The 13,132-nt window shown below is 52.4% G+C and overlaps 2 protein-coding genes across 12 annotated transcripts in view; one reads left to right on the top strand and one right to left on the bottom strand.

Moving 5' to 3' along the window:
• The window catches only part of NRAP (nebulin related anchoring protein), a 70,631-nt gene extending 60,252 nt beyond the window's left edge, over window positions 1–10,379 (top strand). For all 11 annotated transcript variants that reach the window (XM_040486488.1, XM_040486485.1, XM_040486490.1 and 8 more), the window contains 7 exons: window positions 1,216–1,320; window positions 2,151–2,249; window positions 3,379–3,483; window positions 6,802–6,909; window positions 8,825–9,136; window positions 9,290–9,421; window positions 9,999–10,379. In XM_040486488.1, coding sequence (XP_040342422.1) covers window positions 1,216–1,320; window positions 2,151–2,249; window positions 3,379–3,483; window positions 6,802–6,909; window positions 8,825–9,136; window positions 9,290–9,421; window positions 9,999–10,103 — 966 coding nt within the window. In that variant the 3' untranslated portion in view covers window positions 10,104–10,379. The remainder of the gene's footprint in view (window positions 1–1,215; window positions 1,321–2,150; window positions 2,250–3,378; window positions 3,484–6,801; window positions 6,910–8,824; window positions 9,137–9,289; window positions 9,422–9,998) is intronic.
• HABP2 (hyaluronan binding protein 2) overlaps window positions 10,232–13,132 on the bottom strand; it is a 32,375-nt gene continuing 29,474 nt past the window's right edge. Inside the window, exons 12-13 of the mRNA XM_040486491.1 lie at window positions 12,436–12,581; window positions 10,232–10,840 (exon numbers count right to left, since the gene is read on the bottom strand). Coding sequence (XP_040342425.1) covers window positions 10,676–10,840; window positions 12,436–12,581 — 311 coding nt within the window. The 3' untranslated portion in view covers window positions 10,232–10,675. The remainder of the gene's footprint in view (window positions 10,841–12,435; window positions 12,582–13,132) is intronic.

The raw sequence follows: 13,132 nt of genomic DNA, 5'->3' as shown, positions 1-13,132 counted from the left end.
GTGGAATTTGCACGGGGGCATTAACCAGCAGACAGTAGATCAGAAACGGACCCTCTTTGAGACCAGCTGTGAGGGACGCTGTGAATCCTGAAATGAAAAGGAACTAAAAAGGCCGAGAGGCTGGTTTCTGGAGTGATATTTTGCGTTACAGCAGAGCTTGTATCTAAATTAGAGAAACGCTATCAACTTCGTTTAGATCCAAATTTTAGATTTCCTGAGAGGGTCTTTTTCCACCTTTAAAAAATGCCTAATTTCCATAAAGAGAAGAAGAAAAGCGTTCATGTGACTGTCTCATCCTAGATAATGGTGGGCAGGTGGAGGGATGGTACTAAGACCTAATGTTTTAGGAGACTCCTGATCAGACTCATTGTCCTACAGCACCACTTACCATTTTGTCCCAGGGATGCTGCTCTAGTTCTAATCTTCTGAGTCCTTAAAATGAAAAACAAGGGTGATAAAGCCCAGCCCGTTTTGACATTATGAGCAAATCCCGGGGAACGGTGGCAGGGGGAGGGAAACGTAGGCACAAAAAGATTAAATTGGCTCCCATACTGTAGGCCGGTTGTATCTAAGCTTGTGCCCTTCTTAGGATCCTGCTGTAATTGTCCCCGCGCCCTCCTGCCCCCCCCGGCCCCCCAAACCACCACGAGACAAAACAGATCCAACACATAGAGCAGCTTTTGCTCCTGAGGACCCTCCGGTGTTCTCATGAGCACAGAAGGGTCGTTACCACCTCCAGCTGTCACAGAGAGAAACTGAGTCACATTGGTAAAGTGATTTGCTCCGAGTCACGGCAGGTTTGACCAGAGCTCAAAGCCCTTTCATCGCCTGGAGGTGGGCAAAACTGTTCTATGTAGGCAGGCTGGCAGGCAGGCAGTCACCTCACTGCCAGAAGGAAACAAAATAATCCAGGCAGATGCCTGGGCTTGGGTGTAGATCTCCACTCTTCCTTCAAGCGATCATTTGCATCCATTACCTTGGCTTCTAACCCTGCCAGTTCACAGGTGGGGTCTTCTTGTACCTTAGGCACAATCCATTATTTAATTCCTGGCAGAGTGCACGAACTCACGTGGTTGGACTTAACGATGTGCAGACACACTCCGAATGAAGATGTTGACACGTCATGATGAAGCATTATTACAAATCAAGGATCTAGGAATGCCCCGACAGTCTCAGACACTCTCTTGGTAAAAGCCAATGATTTTCTTCCCGCAGTTTCGCTACAAGTCAGACCTGATGGGCATGAAGGGGACGGGATGGTTGACGCTGAGTTCCCCACAGCTAGAGTGTGCAAAGAAGGCTGGAGAACTCATCAGCGAGGTACCACTAACCCGACCCTATCATACGTGCAACCTATAGCATTCACTTTCTGCTGCAGAGGGAACCTGCTTACAGGGTGGAGATCCCAAGAGGGCCCCGTGGCCACTGGACGCCCAGTGTTTTTCTTGGCCTTTTGCAACCCAGTGGCAAGACTGAACAAGGTCTCCCTCCACATGAATTCACTTGCTGGGGAGTTAAAGGCATGTTCCCAACTGGGCAGTGACAGGGGATGTGCTAGAAGATTCTCAGTAGGCACATTCGGTAGTCATGAGCTAAGCTGGCCCGTTGTTTTCATGGGGGCACAGAACTTGCCATCCACCTCCTGAGTTTACTCAGAGTGCCCAGTGTCTGGGGCTTATCTGATTTCAGAAGGTGTTATGCATTGCACGGGGAATGGTTACCTTAACCCAACTCCCCACCGTACTGGTGGCCTGGAGATTCTTGCCCTGGGGTCCCCTTGAGGGTGGCACTGCCTTCTTCCATTTCTTAGTAATAGACCTTACTGGGACCCTGCTGATGCTGAATTCTCCCCTCTACTGAATTCCTTTATTGTGATGAGCCAGGCTATTGTGCAGCTTTCTCTCTCTCTCTCTCTCTCTCTCTCTCTCGAGAGAGAGAGAGAGAGAGTAAATACTGGTAAAATGTTCCTTATCACAGGGGCCGCTTGGACCTTTTGTATACCCCTGTGAGCTACCCGCCAAGAAGAGAGACTTGTTTTCCAGTAGTGTCATTGGCCCATTTGGTACTGAGCAGGTGGCGCGGTGAAGCTGCATGCTGAAAAATGCATGCTGTTCACCGGTTTTGTGGGAACCTGTGCCTTTTTCTTACAGACTAAATACCGTAAGAAACCAGACAGTATCAAGTTCACCACGGTGGTTGACTCCCCAGACCTGGTTCACGCCAAGAACAGCTACCTGCATTGCAATGAGGTGGGCATCTTCCATCACTCATCCTAGATGAAGTGAACTAACTGAGGGTTAAATAAATAAATGTATGTGACACTTTTAGCAAGTGTCTGGAACATAGTGAGTCCTCAATAAGTGTCCCCTATTATGGCGTGTTCGCAATCATAACAATACTAAGTATTATTGGTGATCTTTTCGTCAACATTAGAGAGATTCGTCTCAATTATTGATAGATGGTAATGGAATTAAAGGCTGGACGTAACCCATTTAGAAAAAAAGAACAGCCACGTTAAAAGCTTCTTTCTGCTTTTACTCCGTATGATTTAACCTCATTTCTTCTCTCCTGTATTTATTTCGGAGTATAGGAAGTTAAATATTTTTTCTCTGAAATTGTCAAGGGATTTGATTTTGCACAGAGAAAGCTGACCCCTCATCACACAGAGTCTAAATGTTGTGCCGAAACATTCGTGTTGGCGAAGTCCAAGATGAATTTGGAAAAGGATCAGAATACTGTATTTCCTCTCTAAAAGTAGATGAGGCTCAATCCCTTCCTAAAATTGTTTGCAACTCTTAGATCAGTGCTCTAAAAATAGGAACTAAGAGAGAGCTCGAGTTTTAAAATTGTGTCTTCCTGGGACCCAGGTAGACTATGAAAACTTTAATTTTCTGGAAACATCTGAAGGCATTTCATGGGAAAAAAAAAAAAAAAAAGACTTGTTAGCCTTTGTGTCTTTTTATTATTATTCACGTCAAACAGGAAGGGCATTAAGGCATCTCGTTACAAGTAGAAACCTTGAACAATGCTCAGTTGCAAAGATTCTCGAAATACCCACACACCTTATACTGTTGTAAAACACGCGGGCGTAGCCAACCAGGATGCTGGTTTGGGGCCCATTTGGAACAGATCTTGATGGATATTTTAAACAGGGTCTATTTAAAACCAGCCGGTCCCACCTGACTCTGGGCACACGGGCCCCTGTGGTCGCCAGTGGGTTCTGGGTTCTGGTGGGAGGCCCTCCACGTGCTGGGCTGGGTTCTGCCCCCGCGATGGTGGGCACTCGGTGGGAGGGGCAGGAAGGGGGTCCGCCTGTTCTCCGCCTGTCACTTCGGCCGGTGCAGTTCTGCACTTACCGTGAGCCTGTCTTACCCACAGCGCCTGTACAGGGCGGGCGACGCAGAGTCCCTGCACAGATACACCCCGATCCCCGACCACCCCGATTTCACCAGAGCCCGCCTCAACGCGCAGTGCCTGAGTGACGTAAGTGAAGCAGCCGTTCATGTGGTGTGTAAGTGTATTTGTAAATGTATCCATACCCGAGCTGGATGTTACTCGTTGGGGAAGAAAAAGTCCCAGGAGGGAGGACCTGGGACGGGAAGAACACGGGACCGAGAGTGAGACAGACCACGTGTGCGACTCGGAGCCACCTTCCTCGCCGGGCCTCAGTTTCCTCAACTGGAAAATGGGTTGGAGCCGGGCGAACCGATGCCTGTGGTTCCTCCCAGCTCGGAAATTCTGGTTCCGGGCACGACTGCAAAGACCTCAGGCGTGCGCTCTCCTGGCCCTGGCAGGGGCAGACGCTTGCTCTGTGACTTTCCCGGACACGTGCCCTCGGCCCTTCGGAGCAGGGTGACTTCGGAGACGCCGTGGCACTTTCTCACCGCACAGTTTGGAAAGACGCTGCGGTTGCCGCCCATCGGGCACAAACACAGTCTCCTTTGTGCGTGAGGCGGTGGCCTTCAACACTTCCGTGTCCCTTAGATGTGTGCCCTTTGCGTGCATAACCAAGATGCTGTTTCCTAAACCCAGGCTTGTTGTTAGCAGGGGTCGGAGGCCCCCAGTTGTAATAGAATAGGCAGCCGCTCGGCCAGCAGAGCTGTGATCCTGGGATAACAGGTAGCCAGGCGGCAGAATCAAAAGACGCCGTCAGATCAGAATAACACAGGCTGAGTGTGTCGGCCTGGGGCAGCGCGGGGCCTCCCAGAGTCCGGCCATTCTTCCCTCCCTGGCCCGGCCATTGTGTCCTGGGGCTCCGCGCAGATCAACAGCTGCTACCGTGCACCCCAGAGGTGGCCGCCTCGCAGGGGTTGGCGAGAGGCGCCTTCTAGTTAGCGTGTGTATTAGTTTGTTGCGTTTGTAAAGCCCTGTGGGATCCCACGCGGTGAATGCGACGGGGCTTTGTAAATATGAGTTATTATGACCATTTGATGCTTTTGAGGGATGTGCGAGCGATAATTTTAGAACGGCAGCTCTGGTGGGCTGACCTCCATCTGGGGAAGCGGGACCTCCCCCTCAGCAGAGCTCGGACAAAACAGCCATCGCATTAATGCTTCAAGGATGGGAGAAGGCCAGGCCTCCGTTTGACGAACTATTGGAGGCCCATTGCCCCGAAAAACTGGGATAAGACTGCCGGTCCGTTTGGGGGCCAGCTTAAGGAGGACGGCCGCCCCGGGCCGGTGACGGCGCATCTTCCGGCTCACAAGGGACGCCAGTCTGTAGAGTCCCAGAGCTGAAATTAGCCGCCGGGGCATGCGGATATGGAGAACTCATGAACCTCTTTTGAAAGAGCACTTCTTCGGGGGCGTGTAGAATGCACACAATTGGATCAAGTGCTCTGTGAGGAAGATGTGGAGGGAAAGTGACCTTCCTGGGCAAAGAAAGCCATTGAGATGTGTAAGGCAGCCGAAATAACTAAAAATCAAATGACTCTAATGTGTGAGGATGAGGACAAAACTGTGCCCACTGTGATAAAGAAGAGAAACGCCCAGGGTTCCAAATCAAAGCGCCTACGGAATGTAAAGGCTCCCAGCGGCAAGGCAGAAACCTCAACAGAATAAAAAAACTCAGGGAGGAAGTGATGACAATCAAGCAAATAGTATACAGGGAGAAGGGGGGCAGGAGAAAGGGAGCAGGCGTCTTGGGGAGAACCCCAATTTGGGCCACACTGGCTCGTTGGCCCTCGGCTGCAGAGACCCGGAAGCGGGTGGCGCATCCGACACCACCGTGGGGTGACGTGGGAGTTTGAGGCGGAGTGAAGCTTGGTGTCCCTACCCAGCCCAGATCTGGTGCGGAGGCCCTCTTTTAGGAAGGCACCAACCGTCACCTTCCCAGGGGACGCTAAGAGTTGGGACTCTGTGTGCTGGGCCGCCATATTAGGCAGCATAATGCTAAAGGCGACGGTGGGTCTGTCGTTATCTGAACGCTCCTCCCTTTGTACGCATCCCTCGGTCACGCCTGCTAAACTCAGTGGCGACCCGGGAAGTGGAATCCTTTGGGCCCTGTCTGTGACCCATCGATTAGGTGATTGCCCCGATGGTTACGGGCTCTGTATTTCTAGGCCCTTGAATGCAGTAGGTATTTGGCTCATGGTTGGCAGCGTTGGGTGTTTGAGGTGGAGGCCGTGATGAAGGTGAAGGTGATGGATGGCGGTTCCTAAAAGCGCGGAGCTCCGCCGTGCCTGGCTCAGCCTCCATGGGCCCCTCTGGTTCCGGGCCCAGGTGTGTGGCCGTGTGAGGCACTTTGCTTTTTATCTGCCATCCCCGCTTTGCTTAATCTCCTCAATCCCCTGTAGAACAGAGCCTCAGGCTTGACCTCTATTTCCAAGTGACAAAAGTAAGGTTCTTAAAGGGCCTTCTGACCCGCTGGGGCTCTTGGAAAGAGTGAGCCACAGACACGGTCTGGGGCTGTCACTTTGTCATCTGCTGCTGATGTGCCTCGCCTGCTGTCTCCCTTCTCTGTGGCTGAATAAAGGACAGCCCTCCACTGGGATCTCCAGATGGTTCCTTTCATTGAGCCATTCCCTTATCTTGAAAAAAAAAAATTATTAGCTACATGAAGGCATGGGAGATTTTGATGCTCTATCGGTTATGTGGGTCTACCTGAGGACTAAGAGGGTGTGATTACAGACTCCTGGAGGGTGTGTGAGAACAGCTTCAAAAGGGGAAAAATGAAAGAGGAAGATGTGAAATAACATGGGTCAGGAACTCGGTCAGGTTCTTGGCAATCAATTTAATGCAGGTGAAGGCTCTTCCCTCGGTGCATCCTCATGGGGTGCATATGGGACACAGCCCGCTTCATCGCGATGGGGTGACGTGGCTTTGGGAGCTGCCGAGGGGCCCCCAGGAAGTCTTTGGAGCTAACAAACCCATGGGTGCCGGGACCTAAGGAATAGTACTTCCCGCGTATCTGAAGAAACAGAGTTCTCGAACTTTGAGTTCTGTTGTTTGGAAGCTGCAAACCTGAGGCACTGAAAGCGAATGCAAACACAGGGAGGAGTGGGGCAGGGGCCCCTCGTACCAACAGGATGTAGCGAATGAGCCGGACTCGCTGAGCCCAGACCCGCCAGGGCAGGCCCTGATGAGCAAGCCAGGGGCTTAGAGCTGCAGCCCTTCGTGGCCAGTCCCACCAGGCTCAGAGCTGGGGAGGTCCTCGGGGTGGATGCGGGGCTGTGGCTCTGTCCTTGGGCCCCTGCAAGGGCGAGGGTGTGTGTTTAGGATCTGTTCCTGCTCAGAACTAACAACATGCCAGATACGGAGTTCTCACTCCCTGCTCGTTCGCTTCTTTGTTTTCGCCATCTAGAAAGCCTACAGAAACTCTTGGGAACAGACGCGGGCTGTCGGCTATGACTTCAGGCTGGACGCCATTCCATTCCAGACTGCCCGGGCGTCCAGAGAGATCGCCAGTGACGTAAGACCTCAGGCTCTGTCTCCCTCTGTCACTGAGAGTTTTGACTGGTTTTCCCAGTTCTGTTAAAACGAAAACCACCAGGAACCAAAACTGAACAAATATTTCCAATGAAATTAAAAATAGGTCTTATCTCCCAGAATCTTAGCTAGAAGTTTTAAGTTGGGGAGGGTCGTTTTCCCACTTTCTCTCTCTTAAGAGCGACACTCTTCTTATTTTTTAACTTTTTAAGTTTATTTATTTATTTTGAGAGAGAGAGAGGCACATGGGAGGGGCAGAGAGAGAGGGAGAGAGAGAATCCCAGGCAGGCTGTGCACTGTCACAGTGCGGATGTCAAGAGTCAGTCGCTTAACTGACTGAGCACCCAGGCGCCCCAAGAGAGACACTATTTTTTTAATGTTTATTTTTGAGAGCGAGAAAGAGAGACAGCGTGCAAAAGAGGGAGGCACAGAGAGAGGGGGAGACATAGAATCTGAAGCAGGCTCCAGCTGTCAGCACAGAGCCCGATGCAGGGCTCAAACCCACAGACCACGAGATCATGACCTGAGCTGAAGTCAGACGCTTAGCAGACTGAGCCACCCAGACACTCTCAGGAGAGACACTCTTAAAACTTGATGTGTGTGTACCGAGAGGTCAATCAACATGTGATTGATGTGTTGATCCACATAAAAGCACTTTTAGCTGAAGTACAGCGTGACAGGGTAGAAAGAGATTGAGCTTTCCACCTCGACTCGTCTGAGTTAAAGTCCGGGCTCAGTCATTTAGGACTCAGCTGCGTGGTGTCGGGCAAGTTGCTCACATTCTGTGGAGGCAGATTTCTACATCTATGAGCAACGGGTATAATTTTTATCTCCTAGGACTGTTGTAGGAGTGAAAACAAAATAGTTCAGAGTGTCATGCAAATAACAGGTGTTCAAAACATGGCAGCCATTGTTATGGAAGAGGAAGGCATCATTGACTGGATCATTGATCACGAACAGCTTGTCTCTGCCCACAATAAGTACAGAAACCAAGGGCAAGCATTTAGAAACATTTGCAGCAACTACCTATGGTGACAGCCAAGCATGTGCCCGGTGGACTTATCTTGAGCAGGGCAGGGGCCGCACTGGGTGTCGTCACACGCACAAGGCACCCCACTGCAGGTGCGGTAGAACCACATCTGGGACCTTGACGGACTGGCAATTTAAAAAGCAAGACAAGGGGTGCCTGGGTGGCTCAGTCGGTTAAGCGTCCGACCAGCTCAGGTCATGATCTCATGGTCTGTGAGTTCGAGCCCCGCATCGGGCTCTGTGCTGATGACTCAGAGCCTGGAGCCTGTTTCGGATTCTGTGTCTCCCTCTCTCTCTGACCCTCCCCTGTTCATGCTCTGTCTCTCTCTCTCTCAAAAATAAATAAACGTTAAAAAAAAAAATTAAAAAAAATAAATAAATAAAAAGCAAGACGAAATGAATCTGGCCCTTCACTATAGATGGTATGAGGGGCCCGGGTCCCTGCAAACTGGAAAAAATCAAGGGAAGAGTGGCTGCTGACAGACTGGGCGCGTTCCTCTTCCTGTTGGGTTCATTACGGCAGCAGTAACACCCAGAGCCGCCACTCGGTGGGCGTGAACCTGTGCCAGACGCGAAGCTTAGCCCCCAGCTCATTGAATCCCGTCAGTGTCCCGTGGGGCGGAGGTTCACTCTCCCATTTTATCAGGTGGGGAAACTGAGGCTCAGAGGGACTCAGTCACTGGCCCGAGGCCACAGAGCTAGAAGGTAGCAGCGGGGGAGATAGATCCCAGGTGTACCTGAATCCGAAGCTGCGCCCTTCCCCCATCCTTGAACTTCCTGCTGAGACCCCGGTGGGCTGGCGGGGGGGGGGGGGGGGGCGGGGGGGGAGGCAGGCACCCACGACCCCCCTCTGCTCCTCTGACCTGCAGTTCCGGTATAAAGAGGCCTTCCTGAGAGACCGGGGCCAGCAGATTGGGTACCGCAGCGTCCAGGACGACCCAAGGATGAGGCATTTCCTCAACGTCGGCAAACTCCAGAGTGACAACGAGTACAAGAAGGACTTCGCCAAGAGTCGGTCTCAGTTCCACAGCCGCCCAGACCAGCCCGGCCTCCTCCAGGCCAGGAGGAGCCAGCAGCTGGCCAGCGACGTGTGCTACAGGCAACCCCTGCCCCAGCCCACCTGCGACCCCGAGCAGCTGGGCCTGAAGCACGCGCAGAAGGCCCACCAGCTGCAAAGCGATGTGAGCTGCCCCCCCCCCCCCGCCCCGCCCGGCCGAGACCCTTCCTCCTGTGCCTCGGCCTCTCATTCCACATGTGGAATTCTCCACTCTGTGGCCAGATCACCCCCAAACCCTGCTGACCTATTCCTCTTGCTTCCCTCCTTCCCCCGAAAGGTCAAGTACAAATCAGACTTGAACCTGACCAGAGGTATCGGCTGGACCCCTCCCGGCTCCTACAAAGTGGAGATGGCCCGGCGTGCGGCAGAACTGGCCAAGGCGAGGGGCCTGGGTCTCCGGGGGGCTGACGTGAGTAGCAAGCTCCAGACCCACCCCGGCTGGCACGGCCGTGGGGAAAGGCAAACTCCTCGTTTCTTTTCAAACTTTATTTTTGGCCAAAGGTCAGCCGGCTCTAAAGAAGTGTGAAATGCAGCTCGAGCAAGGCGCCTAATTTCATGGGTCTGAGATGACCAGGCGGATGACACCCGGGTTAAACTTCCTGCAGGGTTTTCTCTGAAGTCACAGCCATTAGTTCTGCGGAGACAAACCTACCGGGGCTACATCAATCCCGGGCCACGGAAGCCCAGGCTGTGCTGACTGCTTGCTCGTTACATTTGCAGAAAGGGTCAGGGACTCGCTGGCTGCAACAGTCCGGGTTTTGAACCCTGCTTTGTTCAGAAGAAAGACACTACGTCTAAATGAGAGATTGGCTTTGCTTCGCTCTCCTTCTTGCCTCGAGGATCGTTTTTCTTGGGGAGGGTGGAGGAAGGGAAGGGCAGGGGAGGGAGAACGTTTTAAATGCTCCGGGGGCATCTTAGGCAGCTCGCGTGTGGGAGCGGGGCGGAAGCTTCGTTCGGACTCAGGGAGGTATGTTTGATTCCTGCAGGGGGGACCAGAGGCTGTGGAGCCCGCGAATAATCACAGGGGGGACGTGAACCCAGACGCCATGGAGATTCTGCACGTCAAAAGGAGGAGGGGTCTGCCCTTGTGAGCACGCGGCATCCACCCAGGATTCTTGGGAGAGCGGCTGGGGAGGAATTGTGCCCACCAGAGACATGCTTCTGTTCCAGCAAGCCAAAAACAAAAAAAACCAAAAAACAAAAAAACATGACACACCAGCCCATTCCCTGAGCCGCTTTACTTAACGACTCTTAGAAAGCTACGGAGAATGTCGTATTTTCGGTCCTCCGGGTCATCCTGGAAGGGGGTGACCCGTTCTGCTGTGTACTTTGGGTGTCTGGCATGAGGAATAAAGACGTAAAGGTGACTTCCAGTGGCTCTGGTCATTCTTTAATCCCACATTTGCAAATGTCCGAGGTAAAGGCAGTCTGTGGTTTTCTAGAAGGTACCATCGTTTGAAGGGAAGCAAACAAAATACAGGTTGCGTTGCTTCTGGCATATCTTGGTCCAGGATGCGCCAGGCTGGGCGGCTGTTGTCTCTGTGTAGGGCGCAGACTCTTGGCTGTATGGCCTCCCAGGGACGCCCAGGGTGTCCGTGCTGCCCATGAGGGTGTGCCTTGTCTGGGTGCTAAGGAGAATGGGCTCTCAGGTTAAGAAGACACCTTAGAAGCTAGTCTCCCTTTGGATGGTGGCTTTGATCCAATTTAGGAATTTGGTCACTAGGGTGTAGACTCCTGGCTTCTTCCCACATTCCAGGCCCCAGCTCACTATCCCATAGACATAGTAGGTGCCATTCTTCTCACAGGTCAGAGGGCCTCCCGAGTCACCCTAAGGGAAAAGACACGCAAGTTCAGCTTTGTGAATCAGAGCACTTTCAGAGACACCCCCACCTTCCATGAGGAGATGCCAGGGGGTGCGGTCACCCCAGTGGGTTTCCCTGGAGAGTGCTGGCAGGGACCCTCCTATGCCTTATATGACCCAGAGTTCTGAAGGGAGAGATGTGAACGCCAACACATGTCCCTGAGTTCATGAGAGGTTGGCAGATGAGTCACGGGGCTGGGCCACGTGCCTTGGTCACACCTCCACGTCCATGCTCTTACTCATCACCCATAGTCACACAGTGAATTCTCAGAGGCCCTCAACTTCTCATTCCTGCAGGGGCCTCGGTAGGGAGCAGTGCCCTGTTTGGCCAGAGCCCTTGAAGGGACCCGAAGGGGCCACGCACAGGGTGGGGAGGACAGGGCTTAGAAATAGCATGGCCCACATGTTTGACATGGTCTGTGGGGTTAGATCTTCCGGGTTCCAGACCAGGCTTTGGACAGCCAACTGGGCCTCAGTTTCTCACATTGCAAACTTGGGGAGAGCAACCGACCATCCCCCACCCGCCCTGGCTCTTGCACGGGTTAATGTTTGTAAAGCACCTGGAACGGTGCCTGGCTCATACTGAGCCCCCAGTTAAATTAGCAGGAGGAGCATGGAGAGAAAACATAGCTCTCAACGCATATCTCCACTTAACACACGGCAACCGATAGGATCTTCAGTGGCTAAAGCTCTTCGGATCTTAGCCACATCTTCGGATTTTACGGAGACGTGATTTCCATACTATAGACTAGGCACCCGAGACCGGGGAATTATTTCGGTGTAATGAACTGAATGTTTGTGTCCCCCCCCCCCCGCCCCCGCCCAAATTCATATGTTGAAGCCTAATTCCCCAATGTGATGGTCTTAGGGGGCGGGGCCTTTGGGAGGAGATAGGCAGAAAATTCTAAATTTGGTTGTGCCTCGGAGTCCAGGAAGGACGTCTCCTGTGAGATGTGACCCCTGGGGAGTGTCGGGCAGGCCCTAGGTTGGCTGTTGCTACAGAGGAGCCACTCAGCCACTTAGTTTGCTAGGCCTGAATCCCCCTCCCCTTCTCTATGTCTCTCTCTTTTTCTTTCTCTCTCTCACACACACACAAAGCCTAATAATTAGTTAATATTATCATGAGTTCTCTGGGCCTGTCATCTTTCTCCTTCTAGCCACTGGTCTTTTGGATAGTTCTGTACTGGGATTTTCAGACATGCTGCCCCGTTCTGAGGCCAGGAGCACCATTTTCACATTGAAACACAGCGAAGCAAATTCCTGCTCTGCCCGCTCACCACCCAGGTGCTGTAGGCCCAGATCGTTTCTCTGCGCATCTGTCAAATGAAGACGATGACATCTCCTTCACCAGTGTCACGCCTGCCGGTTACTATGCTCAATCATCCTGGATGGATGTGGATTCCAACTTGCCAGAGGACAGGTATGCCTGCCTGTGCCTTAGCTTTATGGCAGGTGGACCTCTGAAACTGCCTCCCAGCCCTGGGCTCTTGGTCTGGCCTCTGTGCCCGGTGTATGTTCCCAGCCCACGTCTCCCTCCCCAAGTGCCATTTGGAGTCTCTGACCTGGCAGGAGTCTTTTCCAGGCTTCTGGAGGTTTCCTGCACAAATCATGCTGTTGTCGATCATGTGGTCATAGAGTCGGTGGGAGTTGCACAAAGTACTGGCAATCAGCTTGACCTTGGCATCCAGGAGCTGGCGGGACCCTTCCCCTGTGGGATAGAGAAAAGAGATTGCCACTGTGGGGACCCGGGTGACACCTGCCCCACCAGAAGCTAGCACTGATAAAAAGAGGGCCACAGCTCTGAACTCAGAAAGGAAGGTTTTTCCGGGAGATGGGCAGAAGAGCTTCATGTTTTAAGGATGGGGACCTTTGCCTCCAGCCTTCACTGTGGTTTTATAGACCCTCATTGCTTTGCTTATCACAATGCAGCAGAATCATTTATTCCCTCTTCTGTCTGCCCGGCTAGACCATCAGATCAGAAGGGCAGGGATAGTGGCTTAAGCCATTTTTTAAAACTTCCTAGCAGAGGGCTGGTACGCAGTAGATTCGTAATGATGGACCAAGTGCCCGGTTGCTCCTCTAGATGACCCACTTCCCAGAGTAGACATTTCTTTTCCCGAGGATCCTCTGTTCTGCTCAGTCTGCTCTGGTCAGCACAGTGATATCGAAAGGTTTAGGTGCAGGACAATGAAGATCCCTACAAAGATCAGTCTCTGGCTACCCCCAGATCTGATTAACCAGAAGCCTTCATTCCCAGAA

This window comes from Herpailurus yagouaroundi, unplaced genomic scaffold (assembly GCF_014898765.1).
Source record: "Herpailurus yagouaroundi ecotype Mexico unplaced genomic scaffold, PumYag 163, whole genome shotgun sequence".
Lineage (NCBI taxonomy): Eukaryota > Metazoa > Chordata > Mammalia > Carnivora > Felidae > Herpailurus > Herpailurus yagouaroundi.
Note: the sequence above shows the minus strand (reverse complement) of the source record. Positions and strands in the feature narration are given on the sequence as shown.